At 41.1% G+C, this 24,940-nt stretch overlaps 1 protein-coding gene across 4 annotated transcripts; it reads left to right on the plus strand.

The window, feature by feature from the left end:
- The first annotated feature begins 591 nt into the window (after positions 1 to 591).
- Positions 592 to 23,889, plus strand: DAGLB (diacylglycerol lipase beta). 4 transcript variants are annotated; one of them, XM_075899487.2, is made up of 16 exons: positions 592 to 610; positions 3,006 to 3,128; positions 4,068 to 4,219; positions 7,997 to 8,171; positions 10,065 to 10,326; positions 12,290 to 12,415; positions 13,692 to 13,819; positions 15,939 to 16,065; positions 17,125 to 17,208; positions 17,731 to 17,808; positions 18,209 to 18,289; positions 18,424 to 18,551; positions 19,158 to 19,226; positions 19,341 to 19,413; positions 20,499 to 20,752; positions 22,538 to 23,889. In XM_075899487.2, the coding sequence occupies exons 2-16, from the start codon at positions 3,034 to 3,036 to the stop codon at positions 22,731 to 22,733; spliced, it is 2,028 nt and encodes a 675-aa protein (XP_075755602.1). In that variant the 5' UTR covers positions 592 to 610; positions 3,006 to 3,033; the 3' UTR covers positions 22,734 to 23,889. The 4 variants fall into 4 exon arrangements, with proteins under 4 accessions (XP_075755602.1, XP_006112870.1, XP_006112871.1 ...); XM_006112808.5 differs by having other exon boundaries at positions 610 to 739; XM_006112809.5 differs by lacking the exon at positions 592 to 610 and adding an exon at positions 679 to 763.
- The last annotated feature ends 1,051 nt before the right edge of the window (positions 23,890 to 24,940 follow it).

Consider the following 24,940-nt stretch of genomic DNA (forward strand, 5'->3'; position numbering starts at 1 on the left):
GGGAGCGCTCACCCAACTGTGCAGGAACCGGGCAGTGAGCGCTCCTCCACCTGGAGGCTGGCAGCTGCGCAGGAATCAGGCAGCGAGTGGCTGGCTAATTCCCCCCCTCCCCATAAATATACCCCCGGCACAGCCTTGTATACCTCGCGGGTTATACTCCTGCGTGGGGTATACAAGAATTTTTTAACTCAAAAAGCAAAAACCGCAGGGTATATTTGGGTGGGGGCATATTCGCTAAAAGACGGCACCCTTTGGGGGGTGATAGCAAGGTGCCCTGTGTGGATATCACTGTGTCATAAGGGGCAGAGCCCGCTAGTACATCTAGGCAGCTCCTGGGCTATATAGACTAGAGTGACCTCAAGGCCTCTCTCTCTGTGGAAGGGAGCACCTGTAAGCACGCTAGAGTTGTGCGCATGCGCCTACACCCTAAGACGAGGCGTTCTGAGGCACTCAAACCCACGCGAGTGAGGCGTCAGCGAGCCTCGCGTCCGTTGCGCATGCGTGCTGCCGCTCGAACGGCGGGGACTCCCAGAAGCCCTTCGCATACGCGTCTCATCTTGAAATGGGCGGGGGAAGCGTTGAGCTCTGCACAGGCGCTGGGCGGGAGAAGGTGAATGTGTGCACAGGGCGATTGCGAGGGCTTACGCTGCGTGGTGGCGTCATGACGTTCTCTTGTTTTTACGTAATCGCTTCTGGGCTGGGGACGTTCTGTCTGCGGAGAAGCGCGAGCGACTTCCTGGTGCGGGGGCGTCGCTTTTTGAGGGTGTGGCAGGGTTGCTGGGGGTGGGGGAGCGGTGGATGGTGGGTAGCCCGGCTGCGCGTCGGCATTGAAGTGTTTTGGGGGGAGGGGCTGGCCTGAGGCCAGGGAAGAGGTTTGGAGCAGCCCTTCTGGGGTCGGGCTGGCCTGGGGTCAGGCTCCAGGATATGGGGGATGCGAGAGGCAGGCCTTGAGGCAGCCCTGATGGGCAGGTTTGGGGGCAAGAACGGGGTAGGTGGGTGGAGAGAAACTTCCTGGGATATCAGTCTCAGAGGGGTAGCTACGTTAGACTGTAACTTAAGAAAAAACAAGTAGTCTGTAGCACCGTGGAGAGGAATATTCTCTCTCGCTGTCTCACACACACACACACAGGTACGTATGCATATAATGAGCTTTTGTGGGCAAAACCCCTCTTCCTCGCATGAGAGTTGAGAGAAAAAGGAAAAACCTCCAAATTTATAACTGAAAAATAGAGCCCATGGCATTACCCCCTCTTCCTTCTCTTTCTGTAGTAAATTGGGCGGTTTTCCCTTTTTTTCCTCTACTCTCTGGGGCAGGGCTACTCAACATGCAGGCCACATGTGGCCCACAGCTTGTTTGTTTGCGGCCCGCAGTGCAGTTTGGGTTGATGTGGGTTCAACACATGGCCCACAGGTGGGAGACAAAACAGAAATGTAGTCAATATGGTCTTCTGTTGATATGCGTTTTAGTAGTTAAATTCCTGGACTGTAGTTGCTCGTTAAATGTGCTGTCATATGGGTGGAAATTGGGTAAATATTGAATTGTATTAGTATCCGCAGAACTGACTTACCGGTAAATGGGGCCTGTGTGTTATGTAGTCTTGCCTTAATCTTTGTATTCATGTCTGTCCTTGTGAAAGAAGGTACAGGCATGTACAGGCAGTCCCCGAGTTACGCGGATCCGACTTACGTCGGATCCGCAGTTACGAACGGGGCCGTTCCTCTCCCTGGTCTCCAGCAGACCAGGGAGAGGAAGCAAAGCGGCGGAACACGTGGGCAGCAGACAGGGCTGTCCGCTGCCCACGCGCTCCGAGGCTTGGCTCTGCTTTGCCCCCCTCCCCATCCTCCTGGTCTGCAGACCAGGGGGACGGGGGGCGGGCAAAGCAGAGCCAAGCCGCAGAGCGCCCGGCCAGCTGACAGCCCAGAAGCGTCTGGGCTGTCAACTGATCGCGCGCTCCGCGGCTTGGCTCTGCTTTGCCCCCCCTCCCCCGTCCCCCTGGTCTGCAGACCAGGAGGATGGGGGGGGGGGCAAAGCAGAGCCAAGCCGCGGAGTGCGCGATCAGCTGATGCGTCTGGGCTGTCCGCTGCCCACGTGTTCCGCCGCTTTGCTCCCCATCCCCCTGGTCTGCAGACCAGGGGGACGGGGAGCAAAGCAGAGCAAAGCCACGGAGCCCGAGGGCAGCAGGACAGCCGCGTCTGGGCTGTCCCGCTGCCCCCGTGCTCCGTGGCTTTGCTCCGGACACCTGTGGTACAGCAGCTGGGGCGCTGCCAGTTGGTCCCGTAGCGCCGCTCTGGGTGCTACTGGACCAACCGGGCAGCACCCCAGCTGTTCTGCCCCAGGCGTCCTGATTCAGCCACTGCTGGTCAGATTCATCAGCGGCTGACTTGGGGACGCCTGGGGCAGAGCAGCTTGGGTGCTGCTGGGTTGGTCCAGTAGCGCCGAGGAGCGGCGGCACTACTGGACCAACCCAGCAGCACCCCAGCTGCTCTGCCCCAGGCGTCCCCAAGTCAGCCGCTGATGAAACTGACCAGTGGCTGACTACAGGAAGCCCCTGCCCTGGGCTTCCTGTAATCAGCCGCTGATCAGTTTCAGCAGCAGCTGACTTGGGGATGCCTGGGGTTCTTAAGTTGAATCTGTATGTAAGTCGGAACTGGCGTCCAGATTCAGCCGCTGCTGAAACTGATCAGTTTCAGCAGCGGCTGAATCTGGACGCCAGTTCCGACTTACATACAGATTCAACTTAAGAACAAACCTACAGTCCCTATCTTGTACGTAACCCGGGGACTGCCTGTATATGTAACCACATTTAAGTTGCAACTCTCAGCATGTGCTGAGAGTATCATTGGCTCCCAGGGCTTCCAAAGTTGAGTAGCCCTGCTCTAAAGTGCTACAGGATTACCTGTTATTCTGGGGTATAATGGCCAGTTTGGGTAGGAGGCAGGCTCTACTGAGGGTGGAAAAAAGGGTGTGGGTGAATGTGTGACTGACTGTACATTGCTTCCTGTAGGAGGGACAGGCACGGCAGAGTCCTCAAGATGCCGGGAATGGTGATATTTGGGAGACGCTGGGCTATTGCTAGTGATGACTTTGTTTTTCCGGGAGCCTTTGAGCTTTTCATCAGAGTGATTTGGTAAGAGATATCCCATCCTTATTTCCCACCATTCTCCAACCTTCGTCGGACCATGCAGCTGGAAAATATTGGCGGTAGATGGTCTGCCATGAAAGATGCAGTGTACATTTGTGATGCCCTATCCTTATTGCTGTAGAGCTTATGGACCAGGATCCCATTAGGTTAGGCATTGTATAAATAGAACAAAAAGCCATTTCTTGCCCTGAAGAGTGTATAGTGTTTAAGACAAAAGACAACAGATAGATTCAAACAGAGGTATTCAGCCTGTTGCCATTCGCTCCTGGTGATAGCAGACTAAAGGCAAAACTGCTCAGCCGCTGATTGACTATTGACAAGTGACTTCTAATGCTTTGTAAAGGATAATGTGAATGTTAGGATTGTTTTAATTTTAAATGTATGTTAACCTCCATGCTAACTGGAGAAATCATTGGGCTTTTTAAGAAATTGTTATATATCTGTAGATTATCTTGTTATAAAAATCAACATGTCTGGGAAGCTACTGAGTTGGTTTGTTTGTTCTGAATATTTGTTCAGATGTGACATGAGACCATCTGGTTCATTTGTTATTTTGTTTCATGGAAGTGAGAATTTTTTTTAACTCTTTCATGTATTGACAACCTGGGTTTTTATATGGAGAATGAGACTTAATATAAATTAATGCCATACTACATAGTAATCAGTGGCTACCACTTCAAGAAATGGCTGTATCACTTAAACTTCATCCATCACTGACATGCTCTGGGATCCACATGAATGAAAGGGGCTATAAAAAAGGATGAGATTACTGAATTTGTCGTCTCTATTATACTGGAGTTTTTACATTCTGTGATTTTTTTTCATTGTGGAAGCACTACCCTTGTGAATTATATTTAAATCAGCTTTGTGGTGAAGTATGTATCTTTCTAGAAGTGACAAAATTATGGTACTGTTTTTCTGCAGGTGGATTGGAATTCTTGTTTTCTACTCCGTTCACAAAGGGAAATTTAACTGTACTGGAGGGGGCTTATTACACAGCTACCTGCTTGTCCTCCTCATTCTCCTGGCTGCCATAATATGTGCTGTATGTACTATTGTGTATGTCAGTATGCAAGGTAAATACTTAATCTGCTATATTTATAGTAGTAGGATCTGTATATTTTATGTAGATTTAACATTAAAATAGAACATCTTTACAAACACTCGAGTGCCCTGACAGCAATACGTGTTTTATAGTAACCATTTATCAACATTAATACTAATAATACATATAAATTAAACTCTCTCTGATATCTCTATTTGGTTATTTAAGGCTAAGAATTTACCATAGCCTGGAGACAACTTAAAATAGGGGACTTCAGAATATCTCCTTAGACCCAAATTAGATTCAGCAATGCTGCTACTTTCACATCCAGCAATGTACTAGTTCAGTAATAAATGATCTGGAAAGATAGACTTCCAGGGGAAGCTATGCACAAAGTATATAGTGTCTTATTAATTCAATAATTATGTCTGGTAAATAAGGAGAGTTTCAAGTTCAGGTAGGAAGCAAACTAATATATGGGAACATATGTGCAGACACCTTATCATGGGACATAGAGGAACCAGTAATGGCTCCTTTGTATATTGATTTGTTTGGGAGCTTCTTTATAATAAGGATAAATCCTCCTAACATCTGTCTTGGCTACTTTATATGCGTCCGTTATGATAGTATTTGAGCGCTTCACAATCTCTAGTGTATTTATCCTCTCAACAACCCAATGAAGTATTACCCACATCTTAGAGAGGCTATGATGTGCCTGAGGCCACACAAAGTGTTAGAATTCCCAGGTACAAATCCCTACTCCACAAGTCCTAGGTTAGTGCCTTAACCATTGGACCATCCTCGAGAGTTCTAGAAAAACAGCTAAAATATTTAAGCATCTGGAGGAATTAATCTGATGAAAGATAAAAATCAAACTATAAATTTAGGAAAGATTTTGGGATATATTATATGTATGTATCCCAAGAATCTGCCCTGAAGGATCCAAGCAGCACTGGGCAAGTCTTCTGGGATGTAAATGAATAACCAGTTACCCGGTAAGCACACTCTTAATGGGTTATGCTTACCGGATAATGGTTGTTACCCAGGAGCAGCTTATGGCTTGCCGCAGATGGAGGGCTGGGAGTCAGTAGTCTAGTGCAGGATTGGAAGTAGCAGCTCTCCTCTCCCCTCCCTCCCTGCAGACCAGCATGGGGCCAGATATAGCTGGACTGGAACAGTCCTCCCCACCCACTCCCATCTAATCAGTTGACCAGTTACATTTAACATTTAACCAGTTAACTAATTAAAAGGGATTTTACATCCCTGTCTTCTAGTATATAAATATATGTATTTAAACATCAAGGAAGCTGAAGGATTGTTCAGCATAATTAAAGGTCATATAACTAGGAATTGCCAAATAAGAGTTCTCAGAAATCCAATTTAAGTTTTCCCTTTCTTAACAGTGAATTGTTTTTAATTGGGGGAATTATTTCCAAAGGGACATGGTGGAAATCCTGCTACTCATCTCTAAAACTAAAATAGAGAAAACTAGTAAATATGTAATAAGAAAACTGGAAAAATGGACTAGATAATTAAGTCTCTTGTATCTTTGGAGTCAATTAATACTCCTACACTGTTCCCCTTCCTCTCAAATAAAAACAGTTTAAGTGCTTTCTAATAGTAACATTATTCTATTGTTCGCTAACTTATGTGCTTAGATCAAATGAGTGGGCAGCAGTTAGGCCAAGTTACATGCAGTCTCATTTGTGGCATGAAATATTCAATTAATGTAGCTATCGTGTGCTTGACAGTATTTGCAGCGTTAGAGTGAAAACTGAAGTTCACTACGTCGTCATTTTGTTGGGTAGCAAGTTTTTTGTCAGTGACATCTCTGTAGTTTATAATCTCACTGTATAAAAAGTATTTATAAATTAGGCTGAGATGCCATGCAGCTTTTCTTGTAACTCACAGAAAATATAATAAGATTTTAAAGACTAGAAATCTTGACAGCTTTGGTTCTCTTCATAAGATAAATGCCACTTTTTAAAAAATTTTGATTATACTTTTTCTAGAACACTATTTCATTTCTAGACCCAAATTCTCCTTATTTTATTCTAAAAATAATGAAATAAGGCTGCATCATGGATTAGTGGTAGTATTGCAAACTGACACACTTGAGTGCATTTTGTGTCCCATGCTTATGCAGGTGAAAGCGTCACAGACAACTTGATTGATTCCAAAGGAAGGGGACTAGATTAGGACATTAGCTAACTCCAGAGATTTTTTGAGTTGGTTTAGGTGGACACTGTTTAACTGGTCTTCTGACCAAAAAAATGGAGTATTGCAATAACAGCCTTCTGACCAGGGCATGGGGAATGCTCCTGAACTGATTGTATCTTGTGTTCTTGTATGTAACTATGTTATTAAGATAAGCAAAATAACCTGTATGGTGATCATGTTTCCCTTGTAACTAAGATGGCATTGAGAAAGGACTGAACAAAGATCAGTGATTAACTCTGATCTCTTGACTGGATAAACCTGTAAATCTTTAAAGGTGCAACAGCAAATAAGAAATACTGGTTCTATGCCAGTATAGTATGGCAAGCATTTTTTTTTTTTTTTTTTTTTTTGCTTCTGTATAAATGTAAGGAATTCTGAATGTAGGCAGCAAAGCTCAAATCCAGAGTACCAAAGAACTGAAGGCCGGCATTACCTTTTTGCAAAGCTTTGGGTTTGTTAGGGGCTCAGTACTGCTGAACTGAAGCTATAGTAGAAGTCTTTGTCAAGGCCAGAGGTCAGGAACCTCAGGCCCTGGGGCTGGATGCAGCTCCCAGCTCCCCTCCAATATTAAAATCTACTAGCCTGCGTGCACTCTTCCCCCCACCCCCCACCCCCCAGGGCTCTGCTATATGAGGAGACTGTTGGGACTATCTTTCTCCTTCTCAGTTGGGGGGCCACACCAGTGAAGGCTTGTTTTGGATTTTTGCTTCTCACTTGTGTGCAGCCCCTGCCTGATTTTTCTATGGGTCTGGTCCCCGACCCAAAAAAGGTTCCCTACCCCTGGTCTAGGCCCTAGAACAGTAATTCCTAACCTTATGGAGGAACCCCTAAAATTTTTAATATCCTGAGGAACCCCAACCTATGAAAACGTTTGCTTGGCCAGAAAAAGTTGACGACAGGGAGCACAATTCAATTACTGCTAAATTATTGTCAAGAAAATGTATTTGTAAAGAGCTGTTTTATTCATGCATTTATTTATTTATATTTTTATATATATACACACACACACATCACACACATACATACTGGGCTCGCCAAGTGGTTCTGTGCCACGGGTGAGTAGATGACACTATTTGTTGAGCTGTGTGCGTGCGTGCGTGCGCACACACAATGTCAGCTTACATTGTTAAGAAAAAAAAATTTATTCCACGATTTCTCACAGAACCCCTGACGATGCTCTGCGGAACTCCAGCGTTCCGTGGAACCCTCGTTGGGAAACACTGCCCTAGAGAGTGGAATTGAACCCTATATGATCTGGCTGAGGCCGAAACATATCTTCTGGGAAATGAGATGTGTGCAACAACAGATACAAAAATTCTGGTGGGAAAGCACAATTGTAGTAATATTTCTAGTTTTAAACAATTAAAAATGCATAAGATGTTTACCACTCAGTTCTGACATTTCATGGTCTATAGCTTCACATCTTCAAAACTTCCCTGTAAAATCTGAGATTTGTTGTATTTTTTTTTAATATATTTGACTTAAATTTCACTCTAGCAACCATATTGTAAACACTGATGCAATTTTATTCTGGTTTATGTACATAAGATATATTGGTAAGTAACTTAAATTCCATCTGTAATTTCAGGAACAATTTCTAACCCTGGGCCAAGAAAATCTCTTCCTAAACTGCTTTATACTCGGCTAGCTCTTTATATCCCAGAATTGGTCTGGGCAGTTGTGGGAGCGATATGGGTATCAGACACTGATGTACGTTGTGAAAGGACTGTGGTAAATGCCGTATTTGGGACAGTTATTGCAAGGTAAAGATATAAGCAAAATTTACTTTGTTTGTATTGTGCATGCAGCAGGGAAAGGGGCTTGCATTTGTGTATTAAAAAACTTGTGAGGATTTTTGACAGCTCAAAATTGGTTTTTTGTTTCAAATTAATGGAGTTTCTTGAATTATGTGAACATTAAAACTGTGTCTGTGTCATGGGCTAGAAACCCCAAACCTGTCCCTTGACCTCTAGATTAAGGGGTGATCAGGGAAGTTCTGCACACTGCTCCTGCCCCAACTCTGCAGCTCCTGTTGGCCAGCAACCATGGCTTAGGGATGTGAACAACTAGTCAACAATCCAAGCAAATGCTTATCGGATAATTGACACGCTAGTCACTTCCTCTCCTATCAGAGGCAGCAAGTGAGAAGGAACAAAAAGGAGGAGTGCTTCAATGCAGCAGCACTACATGGAGCCCGATGTCTGCCACTTTGAAATGCCATGTGCAGCCCAGAGCCATCTGGGCAGTCCCCAGCTGGCCCTGGGCTACACGCAGCGTTTCAAAGCGGCAGACCCTGGGCTCCACATGGCCTTGCCGATTTGAAACGCTGAGTGGAGCCTGATGCCAGGCTCTCCACAGCATTTCAATGTGGCAGTGCCACATGGAGCCCCCTGGGCTCCATGCAGCGCTGCTACTTTGAAACTCTGCAAGGAGCACAGGGCTAGTGGTGGACTGCTTGAGTCCCCTGCTGGCCCTGTGCTCCCTGCAGCGCTTTCACCTTTCAAGTGTAGCAACAGCCCTGGGCTACACTTCAAAGGCAGAGGTGCCCTTATCAACTAATCAAATAGTCAATGCAAATTGTATTGACTATTTGATTAGCCGATTAATCTAAATTTAACATCCCTACCATGGCCAATGGGAGCTGCAGTGATAGCACCTGCAGGTGTAGGCAGCATGAAGTTCACAGAGCAGCCTGCCCCTTTCACCTAGTGGCCACATGTGCAGACTACTTCAGGGAGCAATGCAGGGTCAGGGCAAGCATGGAGCCTGCTCTGCCACCATTGGAGAGCCACATGAGGTAAGCTGCCAGTCTGCGCCCTTCACCCTCTTCCTGCATCCCAACCCCCTTAGCCTCTCCTGCACTCCAGGCCTCTTGTCCCCATCTGCCCCAGCCCTGAGCTCACACAGCCAGCTGGAGTCTGCATCCCCTTCATGTTCCTCATTCACTGCCAGAGCTCAGAGCCCCCTCCTGCACTTTTAACCTCTAATTTCAGGCCCCACCCTAAATTCTGTGGAATGCCCTGAGCCTTCACGTGCATGCTCACACCCCACAAGACTATGTGTGGTCTGTAACTGATACTCTCCCCTGACCAATGAATCAATGACCCCCTGATGGAAAGCAGGTTCCTTGCACTTTCCTTAAGTGTGGTAATGGCATATGGAACCTTCCACAACTTGAGGTAGCTATTTCAAAGCAAAACCAACAAGGAGTCCAATGACATATTAAACACTAACCCATTTATTAGAACATAAGCTTTTGCGAGATACAACTCGCTTCCTCAGATGCTGGAAGTGAGTTGATCTCACAAAAGCTTATGCCCTAATAAATGTTATTGTTTAGGGTGCCACTGGACTCCTTGTTGTTTTGGCTGAAACAGACTAACATGACTGCTGCCTCTCTGAAAACTGTTTCACAATAGCTGTCAGTGGTGAATGATTGTAGTGGTTTAGCATTTTATTGAGCTGGCAATCTGTCGCATTCCTAGTGAATTGGTGGGTGGCCCTATTACAAAGGCATCATCAGTACCAGTAAGTGAGTGTGCTGGTGAGATGCCATAATCTGTATTTTTCTTTTCCACCTGACAAGAACTAGCTGCATACTCTTTAGGAGTACATGGTTCACCAAGCCTTTCCTTCCACATCCTTCTGTTTTGCAGCTGGGTTATCATCATCTTCACCGTCGTTGCTGTTTTAATCGTCTTTGATCCACTTGGGGGGAAAAAGACACTATACCTGGCTGACAATATAAATCGCAACTTGGAAAGTAGTCAGTCAGGCCAATTGTTTTATAATGTCAAGAAGACTGCAACCAGAGTCTGGGAGACAAGAATCAGGTTACTGTGTTGTTGTATTATGCAAGATGATGATCACCGAGTGGCTTTTACAAGTATTGCAGAGCTTTTCCGTGACTACTTCTCAGTAAGATGGAAAGATGTTTTTTGTTGTTTTCGTTCCATTTGACTAAACACTGAAGAATCCATACTACAGTATTTTCACATGTGGCTCTTGCCTTTCTGTCTGAGACTTTAGCAGTGCCATTTACTTAGGTATCAAAAATCTGATTCTCATCTGCTCAATTCTGAAAGAAAACTTACACAACACTGCCCTCCTTTTAGCAGGGGCTCTATTGCCCTAAAGGGGGGGGGAAGGGTCTGGGAAAGTTGCACAGACAGGCAAACAGTCTTAAAACTTGGAAAAGTGACGTACTGAAGTAACTACTGTTCTCAGTCTACTTGATTTGACACACTTGGCACTTCAGACACAGAAGACAGATAGGCAATAGCTTCACAATAGTGAATTAGCCTCCACTTTTTCACCAGTAAAACTGCTTTATTGTAATATCATTCTTGATTGCATTAAAAAGGTACTTTTCCTTGTGCAAACACATCCACCATCTTCACTACAAGAAAAACCCTAATCTACTGGAGTTTTCTCATGCTTTTCTAAGAATGTCTGGTGGTATTAATTGAACTTGTCTATATTGAGAGTTTAGATTTCTCAGTGAGAATATAGGGATGTAGTTCAGTTCCCTTTCTCTTTTTTTGGGGGGCGGACAGTTCCCTAGTCAGGAGAATGAGAGTTTTTAAATCCGGGTATGTGAGGATCCAGAGTTTACCATTTTTCCCTTTGCTCATAGTAGGGAATGGGACAAACAGCAGACATTTTAGCTATGTTAGTATCTCTAGAGCATACAAGGAGGTTATGTAAAAGCAGTTCTCTCATCCTGAACTACACCAAAGTGGCCCATACACAGTGGAAAGTGTCTCTTGGATGCTGTCAGAAGCTCATCCAACTGCCAGCACACGGTACTACTGTGTGGGAGAGCTGACTCCAGCAGTGGCCTTAGGATTTCAGAATCAAGGTTGGTGAGAGAGGTTCTTATTCATTTGAAGTAGTAGTGTCTGCATGTTGCTGTACAACTGCCTCCTAGCTAGTGGGTTGTAGAATAGTAGAGCCTGGATAAGAGGAATCCTCCTGGGCAGCTGAATTAAAGCTTCTCCCTGTCTGGACCTGGACCCTTAATTTATGCATGATAGAAAAGGAAGTGCCCATATCCTGATTTGGTTGAGTCTTCTCATTGCAGTCAAACTTAAATCCCAAGTCTCATGGCTAATAGAAGGGGGATCCTTCTGCCAATATTTCTGATTATTATTCATGATCTAGCTTATTTTGCCAGTCTCATTTCACATAAGCTGCTAAGAGCCTCCCAATGATCTCTCTTGACGTTGGATCAATTTGAACAATAACTTTGTGATGAAAATCTCCCTGGCCTTTTAATGTGGCTTCTTTATAGACAGAATAATCTTCATGGGGGCCCTAAGAACCCAATCCTATGAGGTGCTGAGTGTCCTCAATTCACATCAACTTAATTTGTGGCTGTAATGCTTACCACTTTGCAGGACTGAGCCCTAAATGGCATGGTTGTATTAACAGTACTGCTAAAAATCTGTAAGCAAATGTTATGTAGCTTACCATAGGTTCAGCGCAGGAGTATTTGCTGTTGACATATCACAGATAACAGCATAGACACGCCTTCAGAATTGCATAGTAGCTGTAGAGGGAGGTGTATGGGTTTTTTCTTAGTTGATTTTGACCATTATTAGTCATATTCAGATCATATTTTGCTTTAGGGCTCCACAGGCCTTTTAAAGGAGATCCTTTTAACATTCATTTTTACATTGGAATTTATGTATGTGGCGTTTATTTGCAGAACATGTAAAAAAATGCAACATTGAATAGGAATGTTTCACAAGCATGCCTGTCTTTTTGATGTAAATATATTTACTATAGAACTGCAAAAAAAAATTTTTTTTTTAATTTTCAGTTCATTGAAGATGAAGATTTATTTTTAAAGCATTTTTTACCCCATTTCTTTTGGTAGGACACTGATCTGGTACCTAGTGACATAGCAGCAGGCTTGACTCTGCTACATCAAGAGCAAGATAAAGTGGAAAACTGCTCAAAAGAGCCTGAAGAAATCCTATGTCATACTCCGCTATCTCATGTGGTAAGATGTGCTCCAAAAATAGTTTTGTGATACAGCTTGTTAAGGGATAGCGTTCTGTCAAACTGAAGAAGATGCAACTTTTGTAAAAATGAATTTTAAAAAAAACTAAGATTCTGTATTTTAAGTTCAAATAGAAAATGCTGTAGTCCAATAAATATTCTCTTTTGAGGTTTGCTATCAAAACATTGCAATATTTTACTAATACATGAGAATCTGAAAGTGAAAGTGACTGAAAAGTGATTATAAACTTTAAAAAAAAAAATAAGTGTATTCTAAAACTGGACAAATAAGGTGGGATCTTCAAAAGCATCCAAGTGATTTAGGGGAGAAAATTCCATAGACACTTTAAAAACATACCACACCACAATCATGTTTTTATTAATAACACCTAAATTAAACTTTGAAATGGGAAGTAGGCATATGTGAAAATTATAGTTTTCGGATTACCATGAATATGTACAAAAATAAGATGATAGTCCAGTGCTATGTGCATAGAGCCAAGAATGTGCTCTTATAATCTGAAAGACAAGTATACTGTAAGTGACCAATATCAAGATAGGATGAGAAGCAGAAATAGTAACTGTTTAGTGCTTGCTGATCAAGAGTGACTGTTCATACAGGGATCTTCCACTAAATGTCTCTTAAATGTCTTAAAATAAAATGGGAAAAATCTGTAAATTATCTTGTACCTTTTTATAAACTTTAATTTCTCATCTAATGCACCATTTCCACCAAAATAAATGATTCTGCTTCAATTGAAGCAATTTAAATGCACTCTGTTGACTAGATCATTCCTTTTGAATTCAGCTGATGACGGGTCCTATTCAAAGAAAAAAATTGTTACAATCTGTAGCCTTCCATCCACCAACATCCTTTAGAATGAAAATTTAATATTCACTACCTTGTTTATCAGTGCGTAGTGAAATGTAAACTTGGTACTACTAATGAACAATTACTTTAAATAATTAATATTTTCAAGACTTCAGCTTTATTAACAAACTCTACATTTTCTTCTGAAATAAGAAAGTTGAATATGATGTGAACTCTTCCCTCTAAGATGTTCGTTTTCACTTACCTGGGACTTGCAGTGAAAAAGTAAAAGAATAAACTTCATTGCCGTGACTATTTGTCTATGGGGAGAGCTAAACTCTCAATATTACAGGAGCATGTGTGCGTGTGCATCTGCATTCTTTATCCTGGGCTTATCTTACATGTACAACTGGTGACTTTTTTTCTCTGCCCCTCTTCCCCTCCCCTCCCCCGCTCCTGTTTCCAGACTGAAGATTTGGATATCGAATTAGAAAATGCTGCTCACTACATGCAGTTTGCTGCAGCTGCTTATGGATGGCCCTACTACATATACACTAACCCATTTACTGCACTCTGTAAGCTTAATGGTGACTGGTAGGTTGGTATAAAATCTTGAAAGTGCATATTTTTTTAAGTATTTAGCTTTTCATACAAGTAGAGATCACTTAAATAGAATTTGACAAAATGAGAGTTGCTTTCTACTAATAAGTATACATGAGCTTGACTGCTAGAGTTGTCTTTCACACATTGAATAAAAGAAAACCAAGCTTCAAAATGCTAATTCCAGTTCTGGAAGAGTAGGCAAGCTGTTTTCTGTAGCCAAACTAAACCAAGTCATACACTGAACCTGATGGAATTTCTGTGTTTGGCTAGAACATAAGTTTTCAAAAACTGCCAATTACAAATGTTCAGAGCATGTTCATGGGCATCAATGACTGGTCCAGAACCCTACTGATTTTTTTTTTTTAATAAAGTTGGAACTCTGAAAGGGGGATGGGAGACATAGAGCAACAACTTTGAACACCTCTGAAATTGTCTATCAATTGAACAGTTGGTTAACGGCACCCCTTAATACCTTACAGCATAAAACTACCTCTGTCTCCACTCTACCTGTCCTAATAGAGTTTAGCATGTTTGCATATTGAGTGACTTATCTCCCAGACAAATAATGATTTGCGGAAATTGGGGCATGGGAGATTGGGAATGTGCACAATCCCTCGCATAGGAGGCAAAATGGGACTGCACACATCCTGGTATAAAGTAAAAATTGAGGGACCTTGGTATGGATGGAGTAGAAAGCACCCAGGATCACTAGCATAGAGAATAGGGGGAGGGACAGAACCTCTAGTGAGGCAGAGATTGGGGTACATTGTGTGCCCCCCTCTATTACATCAAGATTCCCCATCTTCCCAGTGCTGGGGCATGGAGAGAAAAGGGTTCACTGAGCTCCTAGCATGGAGGGAATTGGGGTCCACACAGAGCTGCTAGCATGGAGGGGAATATGGGAAAACTTCAGAGTGTCACTGAAATAGAGACTGGAGGGAAGCACATAAGGCTTTGTGGTGTAGAGTGGAGGAATTCAGGGAGTCCCTAGTGAATGCAGTGAGCTCAGCCTATGCAAGATAAAGAGTATAACCCCATTGTTTGCAATCTTTTGCTTCTTTTAAACTATGTAAAGAGTTATTGGGCTTCATTCAGCCAGATCAATTTTAGTATCTAATAAGGCATTTGATTGGGTTGAATGGATAATCCTCAAAATGGAGTCGTGGGATGTTGGAATCAAAGTAAATAGAAAAGGGTGGATTGTTGCCTTATGCTTCTGCTTAGACAAGTGTGAATAAATGGAAGTACATTGTTTCTTTTCTATTTTGTGGAATCAGGCAAGACTCTCTTTACAGTGGAGCCGTTTGCTTCTATTGAGTCAGTAGTTAAAGATCCTGATATTGCCTCTGTATAGGCAAGTTAAAAGGTCTCTGCACAGGCAGCCAGCTGCACTGCAACAGGTGCAGGATTAGAATCTATAATAAGTAACTCTCACCATAAAATGGCTTTGTATGTTAATGTTTTGTTTAACATTGTGTATCCATGTCAAAATTAACAAAAGAAATAGACATATTTAGAAATTACACTAAGTGCATCAAAAGGACAAAGTTTCCTATGTCTGACTTCAGTAACATTGAAGTTGGCCCAGAAAAAGTTGTCTAACCCACCTTGTTTCCAGTATTCCGGGATCTTCCTAGCTACCATAACCTACAAAATAAGTCAGCTAATATTAAGAAGGCATGCGTAATTTTATATAGTCACTTCTGTTCTTTGTGACATTAGGAATGAATATTCCATCCAGTTTTAATTGTCATGAAGCTAATTATCCTCCTGAAATGTGTCAGTAATAAAGACTGAGGAGAAATTGAATGAATTTTATAGCTGAAATTGTGGTTATGGGTCAAAAACTATAATTGTTTTTCTACTTGACATTTTTCTTCAAGTTTATAATTTTTATCATTTGGATGTAGTTTTTTAAAACTTTTCTTAGGAATTGCCTTGTTTATTTGTTTAGATTTGTAGGAATGATGTATTAGCCAGTCTTTGAGAATAAACACCCAATGTGCTCCCAATAGAAATCCTACCATGAATGTAGTTGAATTCTTTATCTGAAAGGAAATGTAACTGGCTGGAACTGGCAAGTTCACTTTTCTTTCCTGTGTTTCCTTAGTTGCAGAAACAGCCCAACAGAATCTGATATAATTGGCGATGATCGTCTTAACTTTCACTTTGGATCTATCCTACAAATAACAGGGCTCCAGTACAGAGATTTCATTCATATCAGCTTTCATAACAAGGTAAACTTTCTAACCAACATTGAGCAAGAGAATTCTCAATAGCTTCTTGAGTTCACTTAGAAACCAGGAAGAGGATGCTTTACTCTCCTCGCTCTCCACTGTTCTAAAATAGAAGCCCCAACTAACTAGGGATGTGAACGACTAGTCGACTGTCCAATAAGCAAATGCTTATCAAATAGTCAACACACTAGTCAGCTAGTCATTTCCCTGCCCCCTTGCTGTCTCTATCAGAGGCAGCAAGGATGGGGAAGAAAAGAGGGTGCTTCAAAGCAGCAGCATCATGTGAAGCCTCAGACCAGAACCCGGGTTCCACGCAGCGCTGCTTTTTTGATTCACCGCATGCAGCCCAGGGCCAGCTGTGCAGTTCCCACGTTGCATACTGTGTTTAAAGCGGCAGTGCTCTGTGGAGCTCGGGATCCCAGCTGACCCAGGGCGCCACGCAGCGCTACTGCTTTGAAACGCTGTGGGGGAGTCCCCAGCTGACCCCAGGCTGCACGTGATGCTGCAGCTTTGAAACACAGTGAGGAGCACAGGGCCAGTGGAGGACTGGCCCCATGCCCCCTGCAGCACTTTCACCTTTTGAAGTGTTGCAACAGGCTGCTTATACACTTCAAAGGCAAAGGTGCCCTTATCGACTAATCTAATAGTCAATGCAATTTGCATCGACTATTCGATTAGTCAATTAATTGAAATTTAACATCCCTACAACTAACCAAAAATGTTTTTAAAAATCATTTTAAAAAATAACCCCACAGCCTCATATACAGATGCTTGTTTAGCTAACAGTATCACTAACATGGAGTTTTTTTTCAGTACTGACTGACTTTACAACATATAGCAAAAGTTCTCATGTAACCTTGTACAAGAATGATAAAGATCCTAATTATAACGTAAAATAGATCTTAAAAATCCTGAGTTCCTTAAAAGTTTATATGCCTAAATAGAATTTCATGATGTCATTGTTCATTTCTTTCCAGGAAGCTGCAGTAAATTTTTACTGTTCTTGAAAATTTGGTGTCTTCGCTAAACACACCTAATTTTTTTTTTTTTGCCCTACAGATTTTCGAGATTCCATTTTTTGTTGCTTTGGATCACAAAAAAGAAGCTATTGTGGTTGCAGTGAGAGGAACCCTGTCTTTTGAGGTATCATCTGTTATGTAACTGGCTCTGGAGATGGCTATGTCCTGATGGTTTGGAAGAGACAGTGTACTTCCTTGTAGTAGCTAGACAAAATAGTGCTACAGTGACATAATGAATTAAGAAAAAAAACACTTGCAGTTGTCAGCAGTGAGATGGGGAGTAAATAATTTTAAGTGATAAGCCTGTCCTTGGATGCCTAAGAACCTATACACCATTTTAAGGAGCAAGTGGGAGAAGAGCAAAAGTAATTGTCAATATGGTGTGAGGTGTATTGTAGTGCATTCCAGATTTTGCACCATAGCTTTTATCAGAGTATTGTTTGTATATTTAGCGCTATAAATGGCACTTTGGGAGGGGTTTCTAGATGTGTGTAAGAGACATTCATGCATCTCTTTTTCTATGTGCAATTACTTGCAGACTCCAAGTTTGCTTGAGGGTTTTTCTGTAATAAAGACCGCATCAAGGGCTATGAAAATTCCCATGTAGATGTCTGTAGCATGAGGAATCTGTCTCATTTACTTGCAGGATATCCTCACTGATCTGTCAGCTGATTGTGAAGACCTGACACTTGAAGATGTCCTGGAAAATGGTTTTGTACATAAGGCATGTGCTGTCTTTAACCATATGAAATTATTTAGTCAATTAAAAAAATAAATTAATCCTACATTTCTTCAGTTAAATGGAAGTAGGCAAGCTGTCTGAGTGACTTGTTGGCAGTGTTGTTCTCTGCAGAGTTTCATTTGTTCTAGTGTTTTGTTTGCTTCTTGTAACTTTTTAAATTAAAAAAAGGAAATAAAATCCTAATTGTGCAGTATAGTCATTCAGGTGCCACTGTGGGACAGTACGTAAGTCAGCAGAGCACTGAAACAATTAACTAGAGGCTCACATATTTTTGCAATCAGGAGTGTGAATATTGTGTACTGTTTTGATTTCATTTAAAGAGATATGTGTTGCATTTCCAACTGGACACTACGTTTGTCTCTAACCGAATACTGTCTTCTAGGGGATAACTCAAGCTGCAAATTACATCTACAGAAGGCTAATAAATGATGGCATTTTAAACCATGCTTTCACCACTGCTCCTGTAAGTAACGACTCCTAAATTATTCACTCTTGTTAGCAGTGTTTCTAACAAAACACTTTAGTTGCATTGGAAACTAAAGTGAATGCACGCTGTCTTTCATTCTCACCATATGACTCTTCTGTTTTTGTCTTTAGGAATATAAACTAGTTATAGTCGGTCATAGTTTAGGTGCTGGAACAGCTTCCATATTGGCCATCATGCTCAGAAAGTCCTTCCCAACATTAAGATGTTATGCCTTTTCTCCTCCAGGAGGATTGTTGAGGTAAAACAATACCTGGTTTTAAGTGAAAGATACACTAATACAGAAATAATTGAGATATTTGCCCAAATGTATTCCTGGGATGTCTGAGTGGAGTTTCTTCAAAGATGGATTTAGCTCATCTCCTTCTGACATAAGCTGTAGTGGTTTTAAGCTTAAATATGTTAAACTTGAACAGGTTTATCTTGTTCTGACTATTGGATTTGCCTTTGTAGATGGTGGCTGTAACTTGTTTTAGCTTATTTATAAAATAAAATTCTCTGGCAAATTTGTAATGGTCCCTTCTGTTGAAATACTTTGTTAATTCTGTTAGCAAATTCATTTTTAACAGTGTAAGTACGTGCTTCACACCAAATCTTTGACTAATCTTGACCTGTTCAACATACAATCCTAAATTTCAATGATTCTAAGGGACCAAAATAAGTCCTCTTGTTCATCCCTACTTATTAGCATGTGTAAAGGGGTTTAGTATAGTCCACTCTTGAATTAGTCTTAAAACATTAGCTCCAGAATAAAGTCCAGTAAAATAACTTGAGTTTTTAGCAATATATTATTATACAATAGAGGTCCTAGCAAAACTTCATATGCACATTTTTATTTATTTTGTAGCAAATCACTTGCAGACTACTCTAAATGCTTCATTGTGTCAGTCATTCTTGGAAAGGACCTTGTTGCAAGGTAAGGATATGACTTAAGATGGACAATTACTTGGTTTTTATTCAGCGATAGCTATTCTCCAGCAGTTGGCTGGCCCAAGAAGCTTCTTTTGACTTTGGTTTGTATGTTAAACAGGTTAAGCATGCCCAACATGGAAGACCTGAAGAGAAGGATAGTAAGAATAGTTGCCAATTGTACCAGGCCAAAGGTAACAAAGTGACAAATCAATATGATTTTTAAATTGTTAGTTTTTGTAAATTATTATTACTTACAAAAATAGGGAATTGGTTTAAAATCTCTTTGTTGCCTTAAAAAAGACACTGAAAATAATCTCAATTGTATTGTCTAGTTTTTGGGGTTAGTATTAGTGAGAAAAAACATGATAGGCTGCAATCAAGGAGGCCTAGTGGAGGCTCTCTTGCTGGGTAGCATTGTTTATTTACCATCCCAATTTGTTGCTATGTTGGCTAGAAGGATCTAGGAGTATGCAGAGAGTAGGAGTGTGCAAAGTGTTTAATGGGTTGGTGTCCTCGGGTGTTGCTCATAGTGATCCCTGCAGCTGATTAAGGAGTGATTGATAGATCAAAGATGGAGCACTCCACTTTGGCCCAGTAGGCCAGTTTTGGTCCTATCTTCTGGGATCAAAAGAGTAGGAGTTTCGTAGTAGGTGCTCCTTCTCCACATCACCAGCAGAGGTTTTATCTGGCTGTACCATCAGCCCTTATTATACATCGAGGAAACCCAGGCAGAGTTCCAAAAGGAGGAATGCTTATATCCTCAAGAGCGTTTGTCATTAGAGAGAGTCTGCATGTTGGATGGGGTGTTAGAGTGATCCTCTTGGAGGCTTGAACATGTTGTCAAGAACATAACTGGTATTGCGAGGAGTGGGTTAACAATTAAAAACTGCCATCTGTTGATGCCTGAAGTTAAATAATATAATCTTCAAATGGTTTTTCTAGAAGATGTGTACTTCCAGAATTAGCAACCCTGTGGTGGCCCCCTGTGGAGAGTTGAAGTTTAAGCAGCTGATAGGCATATAGAGGTTTTGGATGGAGGAGAAGACTTCAAGTTGAATAAAACTAGACAAAAAAAGAAGCTTAATTATTCAGAGTTGGAGACATTTCCCTCTGAATTGGCCTTACTTAAAAGCACCGTCTACCAAAAAGTGTCTGTAATTACTCTGTAGAAACTTGGGTAGAGACACCTTACATTTTGTGTTTGTCAAATTAAATTATACTACTTTGAAAATAAACATCAACATTTTGTATTCTGCCTCTTTCTCTCTGAACTCAGTACCAGATCCTGCTGCATGGGTGTTGGTATGAAGTGTTTGGAGGAGGTCCAGATAACTTTCCAACTGAGTTAGATGGTAGAAGTCACAATACCCTAACCCAGCCTCTTCTAGCTGAAGAGAGTTTAATGATGCATCGGTCACCTTCTTACAGTGCCCTTGGGGATGAATCTCCTCTAAATGCACCACCCCGGTATCCTCATCTTTATCTCCCTGGAAAAATCATCCATATTGTAGAAGAAACCAGCTCAAAAAGGTAAATTATCAGCATTATGCTTCATTGAATTAAGTTCAAGCTTCTTTTCACCTTAGAATTAAAGGCAGGAGTTTTGGTGTGTCTGCTCTAATCTTCTCCATATTCATATTCTCTGTTGTATCCAGTCTTCTCTAATGTTCATTCCTTGTTTCTTTTACCTACTTCTGACTCAATGCTTCTTTTTACCCTCACCCTCAAAACAGCCTCCTTTTTCTTTTTCCTGTTCATTGAATACGGTCTATTAACATTGCAGCTGTAATGACCAAAAGCTATTCTACATCTTTAAACTATAAAATAGCCAGGACAGGTACTAGTTACATGTTTCAAGGATGCCTACCACACAGCACCATATAAGGCATCACAAAGTATGTAGGTGCTGTAATGGTGCTGCTGATTGCTTTGTTACACGTTACTGTGACGTTGTTTTTTGAATGAGCACATAGCTATTGTCAAAGATGGTGTAATATTGTCCATTATACTGAAATGGGCTTGTCTCAGCCATGGTACAGTCAGATTAATGATGTAGTACTGTCATTTCTATTATATACTTGCCACAATAACTGTAGCCTGAACATGCAAATCTCTCTGCTTCTGACTCTTGTACTTGGAATTCTCAAACTGGTCCAGCAAGAACCTTCCTGCTTCAATTCAAGGGAGGAAGAAGACATGATCAAACAGCAAAGAAAATGCGGTTATGATAGAAGCTTCCAAAAGGAGAAGCATTTTTAAGGGGTTAAAAAAAATCTCTTCCCTTCTTCCTCATTTTCTACTCTGAGCCAGCAAAATTCCTTCCTTTGTCCAACCCCTCAAAATTCTGTTTTGAAACAGACACAAAAAGATGGGATGATTGAGAAGAGTGTCCTTCTTGACCAAAGAGTAAGGAGGAGGAAAATGAAGGAGAGAGGACAGGCCAAACTCTTTTAAAGCACTTTCCTTACAGCAGTTTAACAGTCCACTTTCTTCTTTCACATTCATTTTGAATGGTTTTTAGCAATTTTCAGCATTGCAATAAACCACCGGTATTCCCAGTTGAGTGAGTGGGTAATTAATATCCATTGCCTGGATTAATAAACTCCCTGCTCTTCCTCCTCAGTTCAGTTTGAGATACATGTAATACAGCTAATTACATTAATACTGTATTGGATATTAGTAATTAGCAGGAAGCACCCATAACATAACAGTAATCAGTAAATAACACACTATTTCTTTGTCCAGCACATGTAGCCTCATACGTTATTTTGATATATAGCTAAAAAAAACATTTTAAAAAGGGGCTCTTCTAGAAATGTTCTAATGCAGAAAATGACAATATTGGTCTAGTTTTATATTGATGAGTAATATGGACAAAATTATTAGCTAGATAATGTGTTCATCATTAACTGAAATGCCATTTGATTATATAGTCTTTCAGTTTATCTGCACAAATGTTGCACTAGAACTGGACCGGTAACTCAAGATAAGAATGTGGGAAATAGGAGAAGCTCTCAAATTAGTTTCCAATCTGTGAAGTTGTTTAACCATTGATACCAATGGGAGCAGAGTAGGCCAATACAGTATTTTGTGTGTTTAAGCCTGTGTATTTTTCTAATTATGTAAAATTATTAGTGGTAACTGAGTAAAGTTTTGTAGATTATTAAATGATATAAGCAAAGGTTTAAATGTATGACCAATATGCTTTCCAAGGCAGACATGTGGATTTTAGAGATTTGCATTGGATAGTGGACAATCAAACTTCATGATATTCTGAATGTCTAAAAGGCTTTATAGAAATATTTGTCTTTTTAGGTGGTGTTCTTCTGATGTCAAATATACTGCAAGATGGTCAAAAGAAACCGCCTTTAGCAATATTTTAATAAGTCCCAAGATGGTAACCGATCACATGCCAGATGTTGTGCTGAAAGCCCTGAACAACTTGACTGAGGAAAAAGCATCTTGTGTTACGTGTCAAACAGATGGAGACTTTCACACCAACATAGTATAGCTAGAGGTCTAAGAACTTTTTTTTTCTTTAGGCTTCAAGTGTTCAGGAGCCTTTAACCTCAGACTTAAGTGGTGGTGTGGGATTTTGTTTGTTTGTTTGTGTTTTTTAACATGCCTAAAATAGAAACTGGGAAGGAGGGGGTGTCTTGGTCACTGTCATAATGCAAAATTCATTTTACTTTGCAGAGGTTCTTCAGAATTAAACATTACTGGCTAACTGTAATTAAGATGGTTAAAATGAAACAGAAGCAGATAGGAGCTTTCTCGAAATGAAACAGTGAGCACAGTCTTAGCCAGTTACATGTAAATTACTGTACCTTTTATTTGATAGTTGGAACGATTCTGTTAAACCAAGAACACAACTCCTAAGAAGATTGAACTAGAGCAGAGGAACCATAACACCTAAATGCTAATTTCAGGTCTGCAACAGACTTACTGTTACCTTGAGAATGTCACTTAACTAACTTCGTGCCTCTGTTTCACATCAGTAAAATGAGAGTATTAACCCCTCTTTGCTAAGCACTGAGATTCATGTTTGAAAGGTGCTATGCAAAAGCACAATAGTAAGAAATGGGCATTCCTAGTAGCAAATGAAGAAATTGTAAATCTAGTATGAAGAGAGGGTTAAAAAACTTTCTATTTTGTTTCAATAGCCACTCTTAATATGCACTAGTTACCGCAGGTATTTTCAGACGGCATCTTATTTCATGGCAATCAAGTAATCCAAACATTACATAATTATAACAATGCTGCTTGGATACATGTGCAATATTTTTGTATCTGATTTTATGCATTTAACTCCACAATGGGGGAATAATGGCAAAAGAAATTCTTAAGGGGAATGGACCATTGTGTGCTCACTACACCTGAGACTAATGACCTTCTGACTCTTACCTTCCACACATTTGATTCCATTGGAGTGTCTAAGAAAACTTTGTATGTACCAATTTCACAACTCTACCTTTTAAATTGTTCATAATGGTGAATGTCTGATTAAACTTGGTTGCTTTGTACAGAGCAAGTGATCTTTTTGTAAAAAACCATATTTTGCTTGACAGTCCCTTACTGTATTTTTTAAGAAGAAATGTAGCCTGTGTGTGTATTGGAGTAGTAAAGTTTGTTTTGATAAGGTGCAATAAAATGTCTACTTGAAAGTGCTCAGAGGTTGTATGTAACAAGCAATAGGGTTTGTGGCTTGTTCTGTAGTGACCAGTTTAAGTACCAAGTATGATGATTTACACAACCAAGACAAGCCCCTCACTTGTGCACTAGGGGACTTCCAGTGGATGGCACACTTGGGTGCTGTAGCTCTATATGCCACACTAACTTGTCATTTAGATGTGTCATAAGTGTCATTAATTCTGAGTCAGGTTCTTTGATGTAAAATTTAATCCCTACTTGTAAAAATTAATAGGAGCTGTACCTACTTTGTGACCAGTGGCATTCTAAACAGTACATCTAGATGTTTTTTCCTATTGTGCATTGGGTCAAACCTAACACTGTTTTATGAAAAATCAGGAAGCTGATGTCCAGGGTTCCTGGTAAGCTGAGTGCTTGAAATGCTGCTTAGCAGCCTGTGTTTTTGTTGGTGGTGCACATCTGTATGTGGCTCATGCACAAAACAAAATGTACTCTGTAGGTGGGTGAAGAGGGAACATTGCTGACCTCTACTGGCCAAGCTAATGGTTAGGAAAGGCACTTTGTGGAAGTTATGAATTCAAGTACCTGCATCTCCTACGGTCATTGCACACTAGGGCTGTGTCTACATTGTGCAAAAGATTTTATGCTGATGCTCTTGCTCAAGGATAAGTCCTCTTGCACAAGCAGCCAGTATAAACTGGTAACATCAATTTCTTGTGCAAGAAAGCTCAATGGCTAAAATGGCTATTGGAGTTTTCTTGCTCAAGAGCGTCTACACGGGCACAGATGCTTTTGCACAAAAGCAAATCTTTTGCTAGTATAGACACTCTTGCACAAATACTTTTAATGGAAAAACTTTTCCATTAAAAGTATTTGTGCAAAATCATGCCAGTGTAGATGTAGCCTAGAGTTGTGTATAGTGTAGAAAAGGTCCAAGAGGACAGATTAAGAGACAGTGTGGATTAGTAACTACATTGGGGATGCAAGAGATCCAAATTCAGGTCCCTGTACAGTGGGCAAAGTAAAATGAAGTGTAGCTTAGTCACTCTTGGTTAGTGAGCTTGAGAC

Source organism: Pelodiscus sinensis, chromosome 15 (assembly GCF_052426305.1).
Source record: "Pelodiscus sinensis isolate ZL-2025 chromosome 15, ASM5242630v1, whole genome shotgun sequence".
Lineage (NCBI taxonomy): Eukaryota > Metazoa > Chordata > Testudines > Trionychidae > Pelodiscus > Pelodiscus sinensis.

Bases quoted from the DNA above. Each gene is read 5' to 3' on its own strand.
- DAGLB (XM_075899487.2), top strand. From the start codon at position 3,034: ATGCCGGGAATGGTGATATTTGGGAGACGCTGGGCTATTGCTAGTGAT. The intron at 3,129-4,067 runs GTAAGAGATATC...GTTTTTCTGCAG, and splicing joins CTTTTCATCAGAGTGATTTG to GTGGATTGGAATTCTTGTTT. The intron at 16,066-17,124 runs GTAAACTTTCTA...TTTGCCCTACAG, and splicing joins ATATCAGCTTTCATAACAAG to ATTTTCGAGATTCCATTTTT.